The 19,586-nt window shown below is 52.8% G+C and overlaps 1 protein-coding gene across 1 annotated transcript in view; it reads left to right on the forward strand.

Moving 5' to 3' along the window:
• Nucleotides 1-11,818: 11,818 nt before the first annotated feature.
• Nfam1 (NFAT activating protein with ITAM motif 1) overlaps nt 11,819-19,586 on the forward strand; it is a 31,890-nt gene continuing 24,122 nt past the window's right edge. The window contains exon 1 of the mRNA XM_059247193.1: nt 11,819-11,936. Coding sequence (XP_059103176.1) covers nt 11,819-11,936 — 118 coding nt within the window. The remainder of the gene's footprint in view (nt 11,937-19,586) is intronic.

Genomic DNA, 19,586 nt, shown 5'->3' on the forward strand with positions numbered 1-19,586 from the left:
TTTGACTTTTCTTTCTTTCTTTTTTTTTTTTAAAACCAGAGAAGGGCTGACCTATGGACAAGCATTTACTAGTGAGCAGCCCGGCATGCTTGGCTCTCCTCTAATGGGAACAAACCCGCTACTGTAAAGTTAGAAGCCCCACCACGCAGGTGAATGAGCTAACGATGTCCACCGCCAAGACTTTTCATCAAGTAATATATCTGGAGGGACTTCGTCTGTAACCCAGGCTGGCCTAGAACTCACTATATAGCCCAGGCTGGCCTTGAATGAGTAGCAAGTCTATCTCAGCCTCCTGAGTGTTGGGACTGTAGGCGTGTGTCCAGTGCAGTCTTCCAGTGTGATTCCCCTGCAGATCTTAACTCATGAAGGGGCGGTTCCAACATGGCTTCTGGGGTGTTTGAAGTCAGCTGCCTTTGGCTGTGTGTGTGGCTTATGTCTGGGATCAGAGCACGAGAAATGAGGAAGCAGGAGGATCATGGTGAGCTCAAGGCCAGCCTCCATTACAGAGAGCTCTTGTCTCAAAAAACAAATGAACAAATTCATTAAAATAAAACACTTGCCTTGGTTACTGCCTGCCGAGGAGGCTCTGCTTTCCTTTTGATTTTCTTTCTTCCTTCTTTCTTGTTTGCTTCTTCCTCCCTCTCTCCCTCCCTCTCTCCCTCCCTCCCTCCCTCCCTCCCTCCCTCCCTCCCTTCCTTCCTTCCTTCCTTCCTTCCTTCCTTCCTTCCTTGGTGTTGGATGGAGGCGGGGACCTTGCACTTACCAGCCAAGTGTTCTGTCACTGAGCTCCATCTCAGCCCTCACCTGCTCACTTTATTCAGTTTGTTAGTTCCACAGGGCCTCCAAAAACAGTACCACAAAAGAAAGTCTTGAAACATAAGACTCTGGGCTGAGGGGTGCTTGTCTAGCATACCCAAAGCTCTGGGTTCGATCTACGTAAACCAGGTACGGTGTCTCATGTGATCCCAGCACTTGGGAAGTGGAGTCGGGGAATCAGAAGTTCGGGGACATCCTTGGCTATACAGTCAGTTCTAAGCCAGCCTGGTATACGTGAACCCCTGCCTCAGTTACAAACCAAAACCCCCCAAACAAACAAAGGAGCAACAACAAAACCCCCACTACAGATTCCTCCACAGTTCTAGAGGACAGAGGTTCCAAGGGGAGGTATATCTGTGGCAGCACTCCTCTGGAGGTTCCAGGCAAGGGTCCTCCCCCTCCTCCAGCTTCCTCCATCACAGGCGTATAAGCAGACATATTTTATGTGTATGGGTGTTTTACCTCCTTATATGTCTGTGTACAGTAAGTGTGCCTGGTGCCCACAGAGACCAGAAAAGGGTTTTGTATCCCCTAGGGCCTTAGTTACAGATAGTTGTGAGCTGAGGACTGATTCTGAGTCCTCTGCAAGAGCAGCCAATGCTCCAACCTGCAGAGCCATCTCTCCACCCACCAAACATCTCTTGACTCCAGTTCACTTCCCGTGGGCTCCCTTGTGTTCTTACCATATCCGCTGCTCTTCTTCCAAGGACAAAGGGCACTTCAGTCTGGGGCGACCTCATCTTGAGATAAAAGGTTTTTTACTGTGCTTGGGGGAGAGGGGTTAACACTGGAACATGAAGAACGCAGTTGAACAGCAAGGCCAGGGTAAGCTGGACCAGCCACTGGCTGACCTCTGCCATCACCCTCAGACCTCCTGCAGGACAATGCCCGGCCTGTCTGTCCAGTTCACTCTCCAGTCCTTGCCTGGGGCAGGTGAGCGAGAGCCACCACTAAGCGGAGACAGGGTCACAGCTTGTCATTCCATGAGGCCTATGGTGTCCCCTCCTTTCTCTCGACAGTTTCCTCACATGTTTCTGCTGGGCCTGGCCTGCCCAGCAACCCCCTCCCCACTCCCAAGCAACGGGGTCTTGCTTGTCCTGCCCTCCCCCAAATTCCAGGTTATTTAACTGGCCAGATTGTCCTCTGTCCCTCTGCCTTCTGCACAGGGCTAGCCACTTCTTCCCGCTTCAGACAGCCACGGAGGACCTGACTCTGCAGAGCTCGCCCCCTCCTGAGGGAGCCAACCTGCCAGGCTCCAGCAGTGGCTGCCCCCCGCTGACCTGGGCAGGGCCGGCTGCCCACTGGCTCAAAGCCCGTTAGCTGGCCTAGGAAAGATCACCTAGCTGTCCTTATGCATAGAGATGACAGGGACCCCTCAAATAGAAAGGGACAGGCATCTTCCCCAAAGAGCAATCAAGCCAGGTTCTCCACGAAAGATCTAGGCTTTCAGTGTCCACAGAGGCAGAAAATGATAAAGGTTATGGGATTCCCTAAGGTGGGACCCATTTTTTGATATCCCCTGTCTCTCTGTCTCTGTCTCTGTCGTCTGTCTCTTTCTCTCACACACAAGGTCTCATGGAATCCAGGCTAGCCTCACTGGGATTACAGACATGACCCACAGACCTGCATCCCTCCTGCCCTCACAGACAGGCTACGGCATGCCCCACTTTTTCCCTTACAGACTTTTCATGTCGCACTTTTTGAACTCTGGGATTCACTCTGAGCCCCCAGCACCCTCCCTGACCCCTGCCCTACTCCACTGGCCTCCTTCCAGACACTCCCAGGTCCCAGTGTGCCCTGGCTTTTCTAGTCACCCGGACGACTATCGAAGAAGGCACACCATCTCAGCTCAGGCTTCCCTTTCCCCTAGGGCTTCTCGAGAAGCTCAAGGGAGAAAATGGTTGAAAAACTGCTCAGTAAACCTGGGATTTGCTGCCAAATGAGAAAGCTTATTACTAAAGACTCCATACAGAACGCTCAGGCAGGACTCCATCAATCTCCCTTACTGTCAGCAAGGGGGAGGTGGGGGGACACGTAGAGCAGACACCACCTTATCCCACAGATCTGCCCCCCCCACTCTTCCTGGCCCACCCCAGGGTTCAGGAGCATCCGATCCCTGCCCAGGGTCCTGACCCTCTGTAGATCCTGTGTCGACCCTCTCCTCAGGGTGGCTCTGGCAGAGCAGGGGCCAGGGGAACCTCAGGGGTACAGGTGATAAGGGGACTGTCAGAGAGCCAGGCGGCCACCCAATGTCAGGCTTGTGGCTGCCCTGATGCATGGCCGGGGTGCAGTACGTGTAATTCTGAGAGATTCAGAACATCCCTCAATCGCCACAATTTTCAGAAAATGGATGAAAAGCTGATCAAACAGGCTTTTGATGCCAGGATGGAGAGGAGGCGGATTGAGTTGGAGGCAAAGTGCGGGCTGGAGTTCTCCACAGCAGGAGGAGGGGCCTGTCATCCATCAGGCCAGAGTGGGGGAATGGCAGGAGGCCTTTCAGGTTTTCCTTCTGGAGTCTGTGTGCTGAGGCAGCTGTGGCAGAGGGCCTAGGGTATGCAGGGACAGGCTAAGCCAGGGCACTATAGATCCCTGGAGGTCCAGCATCCTGCCCAGTTTAGAGGAGAATTCAAAATCCTGATCCTGAAATACCACCCTGAGACACATGAGCTCCAGGCCACCCCGGCAGAGTCCTAATTGACAGTTCTGCTCAGACAGAACCGGGCCACCCTACTGCAGAGATGCCCCATACAACCTATGGCCTCTCAGAGTTTACAGGCAAATCTGCGGCAGGGACTGTTCTCAGTTTACCAAAGAGGAAACTGGCATCAGACCTCCTGGATCGTTTGCCTAAGGTCTCCCACAGGGAATGGCAGGGTAGTGCCTTGAACCCAGATATCCTGCCCAAGGCAGAGCCACTATTTCCCAGAAAGGTTGTTTGGGAAGCTGAGCCTCCTAAGTGTAATGTCAGCACTCCAGAGGCTGAGGCAGGGGGATTATGAGCTTGAAGCCAGCCTGGGCTACATAACAAGGTCAAGGCCAATCTGGGCCACATAGTGATACTGTGTCTCAAAGGAAATCTACCAGGAGTTTGGGCACTAAATCTTTTGGGGGGACTTTCTCTGGAGCAGCTAAGAGGTGGTTTCCAGGCCCCGCCCACTTCTCTGTATTGCATGCCAGTGACACACAGTAAAAACACATTCTTTCCGACCTCAGAATTGTGTGTGTAATTGCATCATGTTCACGGGGTCAGCTGCGTCCCAAAGCTTGCAAACGTGATTCTTTTCAGCCTCAGATCTTGTTTCCCTTCTTCCTGCCCATCCAGTCGGATGATGTTAGCCAGACCGTGCATATTTTGGAAAAATTGACTTGGGGATGCATTTAACGTGGGATTTGGGGTATTCCATATGACTTGAAGTTACCACTGTATGTAGTTCAATTACTGTTTGCTGTCCAAGGGTGCACATGGTTTCCAGGGCACTCCTACCGAGGCATAAAGAGAAAAAAAATCAATGGATGGGATAGAGAGGATTTAAATTTCTTGCTGGTTCGGCATGAAATGCCGACACTTACAAAGCTAACAGAGAGCTCAGAATAGGCTCCTGCAGGGAGGTTTCAAAGCAACACTGGGTAGAAGCAGGGTCCATCCAAGGAGTTTTAAGATGAGAGCTCATTCAGAAAACCCCCCGTGCCACAAGGCCAGAATTGGTGCTGTTCCTACACAGGAGAAACCGGATCCAGAAGTTATAACGCTTTCCATAGAATATGTTGTAGTAAAGGGCCGGGGACGTAGCTCAGTAGAATATTTGCCTAGCATGCACCAAGCCCTGGTTTTGAGCCCCAACGCTGTATAAACCAGGCATTCCAGTACACACCTGTAATCTCAGCACTAGGAAAGCTGAGGCAGGAGGATCAGGAGTTGTTATTTGAGACAGGGTTTCTCTGTGTAATAGCTGTCCTGGAACTGACTATGTAGACCAGGCTGGCTTTGAACTCAGAGATCCGCCTGTCTCTGCCTTCTGAGTGCTGGGATGAAAGGTGTGCACCACTGCACCCAGTGGTCTTTTTTTTTTTTTTTTATATTTCTGCTGCTGAGCTGTCCATTCGGGCTACTTGACCTGTGAGTTTCTCTGGTCTGTCGTCCTTCTCCTCATTTAGTGCTGGGATCACAGGTGACCACTGCACTGGGTTTCTCGAGTGGGTTCCGGGGACCGAACTCAGGTCGGTAGGCTTTTGTCTGCCAAGCCATCTCCCCAGTTCAATAACGTCATTTTCTATATCAAAATAACAAGTGCCAATCTCAGTGGGCAGGGGGTTGTTTCAGGTTGGTGGAAGTGAGGGAGGGCTCCTCTAAAGTAGGCCCTCCCCTAAGGGCCACCCCGACTGGCTCTCTACAGGGCAGGACAGGCCCTGCCCTGTGGGAATCACACTTCAGTCAGCCTCCCGGGCAGGCGGGCAACCACCAAAGGCTACCCAGGTCCCCAGAGGAAGGAGGGATTCAAGTATGGAAAGGAGGCACTGAGGAGTTCCACAGCTGCTTGCTCCAGCCCTAGCTCAAGGGGAAAAGAGGAAAGCATTCCAGGAGAACCTATGGCCCAGCTTGAGGGAGGAAGCCATAGTGTACCGCCAGCTTTGGTCTCATTCAGACCCCAGCTGGGCACCAGGGAAGGCAAGCCGGAGTGTCTTCTTTGGGGAAGGGGACAGGTCAAAGGGTCAAGGATGTTCAGGACTGAGAAGGAGAGGGGAATCAGAATCCCTGCCCTATCTGTGGTAGGAATGAAGACATGCTCTGTGCGCTGGGAAGAAGGACCTGGGGGTTAAGGGTCCAAGGAGAAGCCCTGCCCATCCAGGGTAAGGGCTGCTAAGGGAACAGAGAGAGCCTGCCTCACTGATGGGGCAGGACAGGAGGGGCAGGTCACAGGCAGCCCCTCTTTCCACTGAGCCTGCCCTCTGCCTGTGACCCAGCAGCCCAGTATTCCCATCCTGCCCTTTGGTCCTGTCCCCACAGCTCAGCTGCCCCTTGGCGACCCCGCCCAGACCTCTCAAGTTCTTCACATGTGTTATGGTGGGTATGCCACCAGAGGCCAGAACATCCAGGAGAGCCTGAGGGAAGGATCAGGAGCGGGGTCTTATTTTTTTTTTTACTGAGATGCACGTGCATGCACACATGCACACTCAAATGAATATAAATAAATACATTTAAAGAAGAAGAAGAAAAAAAACTGGTACTGGTTGCTGACAGAAATGATAAATAGTTTTCCCCGCCACTACCCGTAGATACTAGAAGGCACTTTTCATCTGCGGAGGCTCAGGGGAAGGAGCATGCGCAGTCTGGCTCCCTTGAGCAGCCTTCAGCCCCCGCCTCTCAGACCCGCCCCGCCCTCCTCATCATCTTAGGACTTACTCTGTTCTGTTTTGTTTTTGAGACAGTCTAGCTAGGTACCCTGGTCTAGCCTTAAACTCACTCTCTATCCTCCTGCCTCAGTCTCCCGAGTTCTGGTATTATAGGTGTGTACCACCATACCTGGGTAGCCTAGGAACTTCTGGAAGGACGGTAGGAACACCTTGACCTTGGTCTGCGGCCCCATGGTTTTGGACATTGTTCAAGGTGTTGCCTACTGGGTTCATACTGAGTTGTGACTTAGGTGAGCAGGTGTCAGGTCCTGCCCTCCCTGTGCCCACCTATGAATGTATGACCCAGAATGAATGAATGAATGACCCAGAATTCCTTGGGGGTCACTGAAGGGATATCTGAAAGAAGATGCAGTGTGGGCCTAAATTCTTTGCTGGCTTTGAAAGCTGAGGTTTTCTGGGGGTGACACAGATGTGCACAGCTGCACTACACTCTCTGTAGTCCTGGTGGAGAGGATGCTCCAGCCACAGTGGAAAGGGATGAGGGAGGGAGGACAGGAGGGGAGGAAGATATGAGTCTGAGTGTGTTGGGGGGAGTCCCAGGATACCCCCTGTTGCTGACCAACCCCATGAATCCCACCTCACCACTCCAACCTTCAGCTGACCTGGCAAGTGGGGGAGGTCCCTGGAGGGTCTCCCTTTCCTGTCCTACCTTCTGTCCCACACAGGCCCCTGCCACCCTCCCAGACATGGCACCCTACAGAGAGAGCCCTTCATCCCAAACAGCACACATCCTCCAGGTCTGTGGCCTTCATGTCCCCTTGATGAACCCTTATTATACGTGACTCCTCCAACACCCTCCATGTATAAGGACCTACACAAGGTCTTTAAAAGAGACAGGGTCCCACATAGCCTAGGCTGACCTTGAACTCTTAATCCTCCTGTCTCTACCTCTCAAGTACTAGGATCACAGGTGTGTACCATCACACCCAGCTAACACTGCCTTTCTGTTATTACCTTATTTTTTTTTTTTTTTTTTTTTTTTTTTGGTTTTTTTCAAGACAGGGTTTCTCTGTGTAGCTTTGCGTCTTTCCTGGCACTCACTTGGTAGCCCAGGCTGGCCTCGAACTCACAGAGATCCGCCTGCCTCTGCCTCCCGAGTGCTGGGATTAAAGGCGTGTGCCACCACCGCCTGGCCTATTACCTTATTCTTGCCAAGTGATTTCACCTCTATGTCTTCAATTCTTCCTTCACCAAACAGTTTCGAGGTAGGATCACAACACACACACACACACACACACACACACACACACACAGAGAGAGAGAGAGAGAGAGAGAGAGAGAGAGAGAGAGAGAGGCCCTGCACACACAAGTCCCATAGAACCAGAGAACTGTGGGTGACAAGGCGTGAGTTTGCCTCAGGGGAGGCTAATTGTTTCCTTAATTGGCTGAGACTGCCCCTGGAGAACCCCTGCCTGGAAAGTCCCCAGTTGAGCCTGAAAAAGATGGGGTGGGTTTGCCTGGTGGCCAGTGAGCAGCTGGGAAGGAGGCTCCCCCAGAAGAGATTAGAAAGTGCTTCCAGTAGAAGCAGCTGTCTGGAAGGAGTGAGTGAATTGGCTACCTGCCCCACCCCACCAAGGGGGGCAGGGCCTCAGAGAGGCGCACAGGGGCCTGGTCTAGGTTCTTCTCGACACATTGTATCCCGCCTGTCCCTGACCTCTGTCCCACTGCCCCACCCTGCTGCCATTCATGTCTGGGCCTAATTTGGCAAGGTGGTGGCCTCTGAGTGGCCCAGGTTCCTTAAAGGGGCAAGGGACACGGGGGTGGGGGATGGGGGTGGGAGGAGTGTCTCATTTGAGGCATTCCCACGTCAGCCACCAGGTGGCGCCATCGGCACAGAACAGTCCCAGGGCTGTCCATCATGGCCAGAAGGGAAATCCCGGGGCAGAAGCACAGGTCTCAGCTTTGACAGCTGCTCCCTGGGACCTCCAGCAATTAGCTTCCTGGGTGGTGCTTGTTTCTTCTAGTGACACAGCCGTGTCAAGAGCCCCACAAGACTGCATGGTGGTGAACATGGAGGAAATGTTGAAAACGGAGCTACCTTTGTTTTTCCTGATTTCTAGACATCGATGTTATTGTGGCTATTTATTTAACAGGCAAACCTCAGGTGCTGGTCCTAGACCCTCTGATCCCCTTTGTCACCTCCAAACAGCTAGTTCATTCTATTTACCTCATTATATTTGTAAAATGAGAGTTAGGACAGCAGCTTCGATTGGAAAATCAGGGCGACTGCGGGAGCCCACAGGGCCAAAGGGCAGACCCAGGATCCCAAGTTCCTACCTGGCTGCTTCCTTGCTATGGGGCTTGAGGCAAGTGGGTTGTATTCTGTGAATTTCAGTTTGCTAATCTGTAAATTAGGGGCAATGATAATTCCTCCCACACAAGGCTTCTGTGACCGTGGAAGCAGAGCATGCATGAGAAGCCTTTAAAACTAGGTCTGATATGGGAGGAACAGCCAAAGATATAGGGCAACCTGAACTGAGAAGGGATTTGGAGATGGGCCAGCCTGGGCTTCTTGCCAGGGCAGGAACCTCCCATCAGCGTGCGGGGTGATGGGTTCCAGATGGGCTTGCCTATTTCCAGTGGCCGAGAGTGCATTCCCTCCCAGGCAAGGAGGTGGCCCACTGAGTGCCAGCTCATGATTGTATTCGTATCCATTCCCAGAGTCATTGATAGTTCTCTTGTGTCGGTGGGGGCCCAATTAGACCCATCAGGCCGGTGAGCCGCTCAGCCGGAGGCTTGCTCCACCCAACTGTGGATCAGTGTCACGGTGCAGGAGAGGGTTCTTCCCAAATGCAAGCCCAGTGTTCCTAGGACAGAAGGTTGCCCTTGCCATTGGGCTGTCCTCGAAGCCCTCCTAGAAGCCCACCATGCTTTGTACCTTCCCTGGCATCCCTCTTTGCTCTGTGTGCTATTCTGCTCTTCAGGTATCTAAAGGGTCGCAGCATTAGGAAGGTTGAGAACCACTGGACTAGAGTACTAGTTAGAAACTCCTTTGCCTTCTCTGTGTCTCCGTTTCTGCATCTATAAAATGGGAGCAATCTGTGAACCTGCTGCCCAGGATTGCCGGGAGCATTAAGTTAGAAACGAAAAGCCCGTGAAGAGTGTTCGGTGTCAACAGCTAGGCTGGACCACCAGTCATACTGAATTGATCTGGGTTATTGCTGCTCCCTTTAGACAGGTTTCTTTAAAGCTGGGCTCTTACCTTCTGTATCTGTTTGGAAAGCCAGTGCTTTGGGTAGAGACTGTGCCCAGTGACATGTAGAGGACAGATGGTGGGGTAAGTGGGTGGATGCCTAGCGAGACTCTAGCCATGGCCCAGAGGTACTGTCCCCAACGAGGTCATCTACAGTGTCAAGCTCAAAGGCATAGCCCAGAGCTGTGACGCCTCAATTCTTTCCTGTCTTCCTCTTCCTATCTTCAGGGCCTCCACTCTGCCTAGTCACAGCTCCTGCCCAGGGTGCGGGCCAGGAAAAACCAATGAACAGGATGGAGCCCAGCTGGCCTGCCACTCACAGCCCTGGGTGACAGGGAGCTGCAAAGTTGTGGCGATCATCAGGTTTCTGAATGTGCTGTGGTTTAATTTCCTTCATGTTGTCTCTGGGCCAGAGGGGTTCTTCTCCTCAGGCCTGTGCCCACTTCTTTCTGGGAGATCGGAAGCCCCGTAGTGAACCAGCCACTCAGTATCCATCTTTGCAGTCACAGCTGTGCTCCATGCTGTGGTATAGGTGTGGGCCTCAGCAGCCCCACTGGGAGCCTGGGGAGAACCAGGCACGAAGTCTGTCGAGCCAAAGACCTGCAGGAGACAGGAGAGTGAATGGCTTGTTAGGGATGTAGCAGGGTCCCAGGAGGCCCCGCCGTCTGCATTGGAGGTGCAGGTATGCTGTGAGGGGCTGAGGTTTGTCTGCCTGGGATGCTGAGCAGTGCCAAGCACAGGCAGACAGGAGCAGCGAGCTGGCACCGGGGCAGGCATGGGGACAGCATTAGTGTTGGAGAAGCAGGGCTCTGTGCCTCATGCAGTCTGGCACTCAGGCACCTCCAGGTGCCAAGTCATGAGGAAACTCACGGAGGCACAGACCGAAGCCTTTAAAACGCTCCCTCTGCGCACCGAGGCATTAACATGACGTTTATCACCATGGCACCGAAGTGCTTAGACAACCTGCTCCCCACAGGAGCTGGGGAGCGGCATGAAGCAGATTATCCATGCTTCGCTGTGACACCCGTGATCATGTATCACCTTGATGGATCAACAGCCAATACCTCCTGGGTCCCGGCCCACCCCTTCGCGATGCATCTTCTCCTGTTCATACGTCTTCCTCTGTGGGTGGGTGGCCTATGGCAGCTTGCTTCCACACTCCAGCCTCGGGGTTGCTGCTCCCTGTTCCTGCGCAGAGGCCAAAGGGAGGGGCCTTAGGCAAGGCCCCCACACAAGCCCCATGGTGACATCGTGGGACCTCAGCCATGTGCCCAGCCTCCATCGCGGTGGCAGAAATGGCAAAGGAAATTCAGGTATAAATCTGTCTGGCCTTCCAGTGCACGCCCACCAGTCTTGCCCGTATCATGGACAAGCGGCTGAAGTTTCTCATGGGTGGGATGGGGCCTTTCAGGACTCTCTCAGGTTAGTTGTGCTAACAGGAAAACTCGGTGCTCAGCAGGTCCGGCACTCAGCTTCCTTCCTGCCCGCTTCCTCCACCTGCCCACGCGACCCCTGCCACTCAGGTCACAGACAGACATAAGGCTCCAGGACCTCAAGAGTTCTCCCTAGAGTCTGCTAAGGATTGGGGCCCCACAGTAGGCCATCATTGTCCCTGTAAGGGCGCCTCTGGAAAGGTGGAGCCAGTGAGAGCAGAACTGATGGGAAAGCTGTGTTGTGTCTCGTTTTTGGGGGGCACGGGGTGAACTCAGGCTGGGGGAGCCACCTCAGGAGGAGTAGGACAGTTAAGGCGAATCAAGAGGAGTTTCTCTGAAGGGCCTTACCAGGCCCTTGCTTGGCCAGTACCTTCTCTCACCCCTGGAGTGTTAGGGTTCTCTCTGAGGCTGGGATGAGTGGCTCAGGCCCTTCAGGCTTACAGTCTGTCACTCCTCCACCTCAGCCTTCCCCTTCCTATGCTTCCCCCCGCCAAAAAAAAAAAAAACCCACTCTTCAGGACACCTTCTCAAGGGGTTGTAGGAACATTGCAGAGGAGAGACACCTGAGCAGGCAGGATTGTGTTCAATTTTAGGGTTTTAGACGTGTAAGGCACTAACCGATGGAGCGTGGTTACCACCGTTTCCTGGGCAGGGTCCTCCACAAGAGGCCAAGGAGGACAGAAGCCGACAGGAAGCTGGGGAGGCCTAGGTTCTCACCCTTCTCTTTTCCTACTCTGTGGCTTGGACAGGTTGGAGTCCTCACTAAGACTACTCCCACCATTTCAGAGGGAAGTCAGGCTTACGGAGGAGAGGAACAGCTTGAGGAAGCAGAAAGGCATCCAGAGGAGGAACTCATGGCGACACAAAAGGGAACTGTGGCTGTAGGCAGGGGCCATAGCCTCTAGTGCGCTAAAGAGGAAGGAAAGCCTTTGATCAAGTGTCCTGCTCAAGGCGGCGGCATCGGATGGAGAGCCGGCTTCTGTGGTGTGGGGCCCGGGCGGGATGCCTGCACCCTCCCAGCTGGCTCTCGGCTTGGTGGTTCCTCCGGTTGCTGCTGGTGCCCTGGATCCTGCAGCTAGCAGGCAAGTCTGTCTCCTCCTTGTGTCCTCTTGTTCACGTACATCAGAGTGACTTTCATCCAGAGGGAGCAGCTAATTCTCGGGACCTGTCTCTGGGGATTTGCGGGTTGCTTTTGAACATTGTAGACTTCACAGGGGGAGCCTTTGGGGACTGGGAAGATGTTTAGCGAATGCCTCACCAAGGTGGCGTTTGAAGAGGTGGGGACAGTGCTGGGTCTTCACTGGCGTGTTAACAGCTTCCCTGACAGCATCGCTTGGGCCCCGGTCCTTAAACAAGGAGGGTGGGTCCTGTGTTTTGAGGTCAGGTATGGAGTCTGCGGAAGAAACAGCTCTTACCTGGGTGCTGTGGGAGAGGTGGCGGAGCTGCCCTGGGTGCCATTGTTGGTGGTTGGTTAACCATAGAGGACACAGATGGGACAGTAGCCAGCCAGAGCATAGTGCCCTGGGGCACAGGTACTGTTAAGGCCACACTTCCCACTTCCTGAAACACAGCCAGAGGCCAAGGATTTTATGACCCGTGTGAGTCTCCCCAGGGCCAACACTGTTGACTTTTCCTGGTTTCAGGCTCCCTCGGAATCTGGGAGATCTGGATCCAGAGCAGGCTATAGGGTGGGGAAGAGTTTGTCCAGGCGGGGTCTTCAACGGGGACCTAAAGGGAGGGCCGGCGAATGAGAGTGACAAGAGACACAAAGAATGAGAGCAAGACAGGACGTCTGATCAAGCTCCAAAATTTTATTTTTCTCTCAAGGCATATATAGGTAGGCAAGGGGGGTTGCAAGCAGGAAGGGACTTAATTATGGGGGTTGCAAGCAGGAAGGGACTTAGTAATGGGGGTTGCAAGCAGGAAGGGACTTAATTATGGGCTGTTCGGCCAGCAGGAAATGTTGCTCTGAAGGTTATCTATCTACCCTTGTCTAACCGCCTAATTGCTTAACTGCAGCTCATTCACCTGATATCTGAGAAGAGGTTCCGGTATCTGTGGGAAGAGGTTCTGGTGCTATGGAGACTTAAGCAAAGCCTAGATCTAAGAAAAGAGGAGAGAAGCCCAAATATGGCAGCATGTGTGTCAAGGGTCGCTTAGGCTTATGGCTCCCGTCAGAGATGGCATTTCTTTTTGTTTGTCCCTGCTGCATGTGCCAGGCTAGCTGGCCTGTAAGCTTCCAAGGATTCTGTCAGTGCTCCCCATCTTGTGGCAGGAACAACAGGCTTTTAGACACACGCTACTGTGCTCTCTATGACTTCCAGGGATTCGAACCCAGGTCCTCACACTTGCACCGCAAGCATTTTCCCGCTGAGGCCTCTCCCCAGTGCCACTTGGACTTTGAGGAGGTGACTAGGAGTTGCATCTGCCCTGACTGTCACATCCCCCTTTTCGTTTATATCACAAACTGTTATTCTGATAATCAGGAATTAGCATTCATTGAACCTCTCTGTAGACCCAACACTGAATGTCCTCAGCGTCCCGTCACCCACAGGGAGACAAACTCGTGGAGGTCTGTCCACAAGTCTGAAGTCAGGCAGTAGAGTGGAAGTCAGGCTATCGGCTAGGGTCAGCTTCAGACTCCGCCTCGGCCCAGCCAGAACCCTGCCCAGTGGGCTCTGCCGGTCCCGGTTACTTTTCTTTGCAAAGAACGTTCTTCATAGGAAAATTTACACTGGGGGGTGAGGGGAGCCGGGAGCCAACTCATGCAGCCTCAGAGCAGGCTGGGGGACAAACCCTGTGGCCCGTCTTCTTTAATGTTGTGCCACACTGCTCACCCCAGACGGGACCTGTTACCGACAGTGTGTTTGAACCTACACTTAAGTGAGATGTTGTGACCTGTTCCTATAATCCCAGGGTTTGGGAGTCTGAGAATTGCCATTAGTTCCAGACTAGCTTGGGTCACAGAGTGAGACTCTGTCTCAACAACCCTCACTCCCCGCCTTAGAGGAATAAAAAAGTCCCACTTAGTCATTTTAACTTACTCTCCCCCAAGTTCCCATCCCCCCCCCCCCCCCCCCCCCCCCCCCGTGTGGTTCCCGTCTCCAAAGGCCAAGGACTGACTTGGAGGAGAATTTGCCGGGCAAGCTACTGTAGCTGCAGGGAAGCTGTTTTGAAAGAGGATGAGCTACAAACAAAAACAGAAACAGATTTTCTCCCCCACCCCCACCCCCTGTATTGCAGCAAACCCTCTGCTCTAGAGAAGTTCTTCCTGTTCTTGCATGAGAAGGGAAGGCCAGCTCCCTCACTTCTGGAACTGATTACTGGAACACACAGCCCCTCTCTTAGTCCCGCCCCCTGTCTGTCCCGCCCCTTGCCCATCACAGCTTCTGCTTTTCCCCACATACCTGTCGCAGGCTTTTAGAGCTCTCCCATACATCCTTGTCTGTGAGGGCCTGAGCGCTCTCTCTCTCTCTCTCTCTCTCTCTCTCTCTCTCTCTCTCTCTCTCTCTCTAGTTTATGAAACGGGGCTTCCTAAATAGTCTCCAACTCACAGCAATCCTCCTGTCTCAGCTTCCTCCTGAGTGCTAGAATTACAGGCTTGCATCACCGGACCTGATACTGTAAGAGTCCTTCTTCTTTCTCCCTCTCATTTTGTTTATTATTATTACTATTATTATTTTATTATTGTGTGGGTGTGTGATGCAAGTGTTTCACACAGAGCAGAGGACGACATTGTGGAGTCATTTCTCTCCTTCCTCTTTTACATGGGATCTGAGGATCGAACCTGGGTCACCAAGACTGCACCACAAGTGACTATACCCACTGAACCATCTTGCTAGCCCTCCTTTTTTTTTTTTTGGAGACACAATTTCAACGTGTAGCTTGTAACTTGTTATATAGCCCAGGCTGGCCAGGAATCAATGTATAGCCCTGGCTGGCCTCAAATTCTCCATCCATCCTCCTGCCTCAGTTTTTCAAATGCTGAGATTCCAATGCTTCTTTTGACTTCTTTGTGACCTGGGGTAATCCGCTTGTTTCTGGGCCTTGGGGTCTTTGATGAATGTCAGTCCTTTTCTCTGTCCACTGTTTCCAGCTTTACTGATTTCTCAAATACCCATGGAGTGAATTGAAGTGGCTTGCAGAGCTTCCGGGGCCACAGGTCTCTAGACAACTGTGGGGGACAGAAATGAACAAGGCCCAGGCCCACTCTCTCAGCTGGGTGGAGATCGTGAGACTTTGTCCTAGGAAACAGGACCCAGATGGAGTTCATGTGTGCATCTGACTGTGCTCTCTGGCCTCAGATGTCATCACTCGCTTTGTTCCCAAACATGAATAGTGGCTCTGCCTTCTGCAAGCTAAGGCTTCCTGCCTCCCTCCCTGCCCCTCCAGCCTCTGTCACCACTGGTCTCTGCCTTTCATCTTCGTTTAATCCCAATAAAGTGCTCGGGAGGCAGAGGCCTGCAGAGAGGCAGTGCAGTGCTGAGGTGGGCCCAGGGACTGCGGGAAAGGCTGCCTGCTGCAGAGGGCACTGGCTGGGGGCTGGACCCAGAGGAGGACGGAGCCGGTGAGGTAGCACACAGGCACAGCATGGATAAAGGCCGGGAGACCAGAAGACAAAGCTGTGCAAAGAAACAGTCAGAGGTTCTGTCTGACTGGAGAGGAGAGTCTCCCAGAGCAGTGGGATGTGAGACCGTTGCCAGCGGATTATAATGCCTGTCAGGTGGAGGTTCAGACACTGTCCCAGTAGGTCCTATCCTCAGTGCCTTCTTCATTGTAATTGTGAAATGTAACACACGTGCTGGAAAGTACAGTGATGAATAATAAATACTACCCCCCCCCAAAAAAAAAAGTGCAACATGGGGCAAGCCAGAGAACATTCTGGAACATTCCAGAACATTCTTCCAGAGACACCGTTTCTCCCCTTAGAGGTATTGCTTTCTTCTGAATGATCGTGGACATGGGGCTGCTAGGTAAACCTGGACCTGTTTCTTTATACTTTCATCATTTAGCACAAAGTTACTTATGGCGGAGTAGTTTGGCTATTTTGTTTCAGCACTGAGAGTAAAAACTCACACATGCTAAGCAAGTGCGGGACCACTGAACCTAGTTTGTCTGCTTTTAAACTTAATGTGACTGAAATGCTACTGCGTATACTCTTCTGTGGGGTGTCTCTTGGATTCAACATTATGCCTTTTAAGGTATATCCGGCAGATAAGAGGTAGGTGACATTTGTTTCTGCGACTGAGCAAGAGTAGCAGGTTATGGCCTCCGGACTAACTCCAGCTCTCTGCCTCCTTGATATGGCCTGAGAGTTATGAGTGGTTTTCCATATTTTTTTTGAAATGGTTTGGAGGTGGGGGAGAAATCAAAAGAAAAATATTTTGTGACATGAAGCTTACACCAAGTTCAAATTCCCAGGTCCATAGCTAAGTTTTCCTGGGACACAGCCGTGCTTTTTGTTCATAGACCATCTGTGACGGCAGAGTAGCTGGGACATAACCAATATGGCCCACAAGCCTGCCATGTTCTGTGGACACCTGCTATAGAGCATCCTGCTAAGTGAACACACTGCTGAGTCTGTAGACGTGCTGGGCACTTCAGGGGCGTCCTGTTTAGGGCTGTGAATATGTACGTGGTTTCCAGGTGTGTATGTGTGCCTCTGTATGTCCCTGTGTATTGGGCTCCAGGGCACATGTTCCCACTGAAGCTATTTCTGTCGTCCTGTGTGGCTGGATGTTGAATGTCCACAGAATGGGGACCACATGCAGCCCTATGGCTTTACTCCGTGACTCCCAGCACGGTGCTTAGCACCTGGGGGGTACTCAGAAAATGGTAACAATAGCAGCTAAATTAAGCAGCTCCAGACAGCCCAGTCTTCCGTGGGCGTTAGTATAGGTGTTCATCCTGGTTACACACAGGGCTGAATGTGTCTCTGACCTGTGGATGCTCTGGCATAAAGACTCTTGGGTATTGTGAATGGGCGTTGACAGGTGTTGGCGAAGCTCACAAGTGAGCATGGGACCTGCCCTTCCCCTTCCCCTGCTCCTGGTACTCTAGTCCAGGTTTATTGTGGTAGGATTCTGGCCATCGGGGCTGGCACAGCAACAGAGGAAGATGGGGAAACTCCAGATGAGCCTGACGAGGTCAGAGAAGACTTGAGGTTGGCAGGTGGAGCTCATGGAAGCCTGGCGAGGGTGGCCTGGCCATCCTGGATTTGAGTTCTCAAGAGACTTTGGCCAAGTCACCTGACCACTCACCACCTCCCTTCCCATCCGCTGAGGTATTCAGTAGCTTCCCAGGCAAGCCTCTTCCTTACAATGACAGGGGGTCATGTTTGGTACCACTTATACCCTCACTGAGGGTATGTGAGACCTCAGACACGGTGAATAGTGTAGCTTGGTACTTACTTCTCAGGGTGGAATCAGTGTATACCCTGCCCACCAGACTCCTCTGGGCCCAGCATTTTCCCCCTGCCACCTTCTCCTCTGTGCCTGGGAACCTCACAGTCTGGGGTCTCACTAGAGTCCCCCCATACCTCCTGTAGATGACAGTGAGTCACTGTCTCTGTATCATCAGAACCTCTGGAAGGCTGGGCCCGGCGCAGTCCTCTCTGAGACTCTATTCAGCATAGAGCCTATCCCAGATGAGGGGCTGCAGGCCCAAGATGGAAGGGCCCTGACCTGGCATCCTATGGGCACTCTTGGCTGGGACTTAGGGGCTCCTGGTTTCACCGTCTATTTGATAGGTGGTTGAACTTGGGGTTTTGTTCTAGGTGTTGTGGTCCTAGCAGGGTGCTTGGAAGTGGTTGGCGTGGTTGGACAGCTCCTCCTACCCCACCTGAGGATGTTATTACTCTGGTAGAGAAAGGGAGGGCAAACCACAGCCTGCCTGTTCCTGCTGAGCCAACAGAAGCGGGCCATGGAGTCCAGGCAGGGGTGCCCTCCACTGTCCAGGCTGAGTCTCACCAAGTCAGGGTGGGCACAGGCCTACATTCAAAACGTGTGTAGCCGTGGACTAATCAAGTGTGCCCTTCTTAGGCTTTCTCACGCCAAGGAGCCCGGGCACCAGGAGACAGTGGGCTGTTCACACAGCCTCACCTCCAGGAGTTGGCCCCTAGGGGGGTGAACTTAGTGAGAGCCTTTCCTCACTCTTCAGAGCAAAGCTGAGCCATCTGGGGCAGGTTAGGCTGTGCCAAGGATCTTAGGATCCTAGGAGGTGGACAAGGTAAGAAAAACTACAGGTTTCAAAGATAGCAGGGTGGATGGGGAGCCCGGGGAGAGGGACGTCACAGACGGAAGGTCTGCGGGTCAGGAGTCAAGACCGGAAACAGTGGGAGTCACAGAACAGCCACTGTTGTCTCCACAGATCTCCTGATGCTCACAGAGGCAGCCTGCAAAGCTGTGGTGTGGGGTGGGGAACAGGACGCCCCAAGTTGGAGGTTGAGGGAGTGGAAGGAGGCAGCTGAGAGTACAGGATTTGGGGGAACCTGAGATTGAAGAGGAATCAAAATGGGAGCTTGTGCAGTTATTTTTTGTTATTTTGTCTTTTTTTTTTTTTTTTTTCCTGGAGCTGAGGATCAAACCCAGGGCCTTGGGCTTGCTCGGCAAGTGCTCACTCAACCGCTGAGCTAAATCCCCAACCCCTGTGTAAGGACAGGGTCTCTCAGAGCTCAGGCTAGCCTCAAACTTGCTATGTAGCCGAGGATGACTTTGAACCTCTGATCCTCCCTCCTGACTTTACCGCCCAGCTTCTGTGATTATAGGCATGCTGCACCGCACCTGGATTATGCCATGCTGGGGCTTGAACTTGGGGCTTCACGCACGCTAGGCGAGCACTCTGCCAACTGAGCTGCGTCTCCAACCCTGAGCTTGCGTTTTAAAAGCAGACTGGGGGGAAGAAAGGAGAAGCCAGATGAGTCACTAAGGCTGGGGAAGTTTTAGGTAGCCCAGGTCTCCTGGTTGGAACTCTGCGGTATTCTCTTGTCCTCTTTCGAAAATGCAATGACATTTCCCTTCTAATGTAAAAGCTCCCAGAGGCTCCGCCTGGTTTTCAGCCACCTCCCCGGCTCCAACCTCCCCCAGCCTCTTTCATTCCCCGATGCCCTGCTCACCCTAGCCGCAAACACTTTCTTTCGCCTGCTTCTCTACAGTGCCCCGACACGGTGCCCCGGTGCCCCGTGGGGAAACTTCTAGACGCTTTACCCCGAGAGCTTTCTTAGGCTGAAAACTCTCCCGCCGGCCCCTCCCCCACCTGGCTGCCTCCCTACTCTTTTCTGCCTTCAAAGTTCAGCCTGGTAAAGAGATGGGAAAGAAAGAAAGACATCAAAATGTTCGCAGCTGCTCCGTCAGGGTGAGGAACTGCAGACAGTCCGCCTTTCTTCTTGATCCTTCCCTGTGGTTTCCAGAATTTCTACGCGGAGCCGGCCTCACTTTTATGGAGGGAGGAGGTGGGGCTGGACCTGAAGAATTGCAGTTCAGAAAATAATGACCCAGTCCAAGGGTCTTTTCCCAGGGAGATCCTGTCCCCTCTCGGGCTGGGTGAGGTCCTGTCCTCTGGGTTTCTACAGTCCAGAGACTTCCCTTCTATTATTTAATTTCCCAGCCACGGCATTCAACCCCCCTTCCCAGGACCCTCGGGGGTCCTCAAGCCATTTTACCCATCCCCCATTCAAAGGCGAGACACAGAGTCCTGTTCACACCCATCCTTTGGAGGGTACAGATGGGTAAAAA

Source organism: Peromyscus eremicus, chromosome 20 (genome assembly GCF_949786415.1).
Source record: "Peromyscus eremicus chromosome 20, PerEre_H2_v1, whole genome shotgun sequence".
Taxonomy (NCBI): domain Eukaryota; kingdom Metazoa; phylum Chordata; class Mammalia; order Rodentia; family Cricetidae; genus Peromyscus; species Peromyscus eremicus.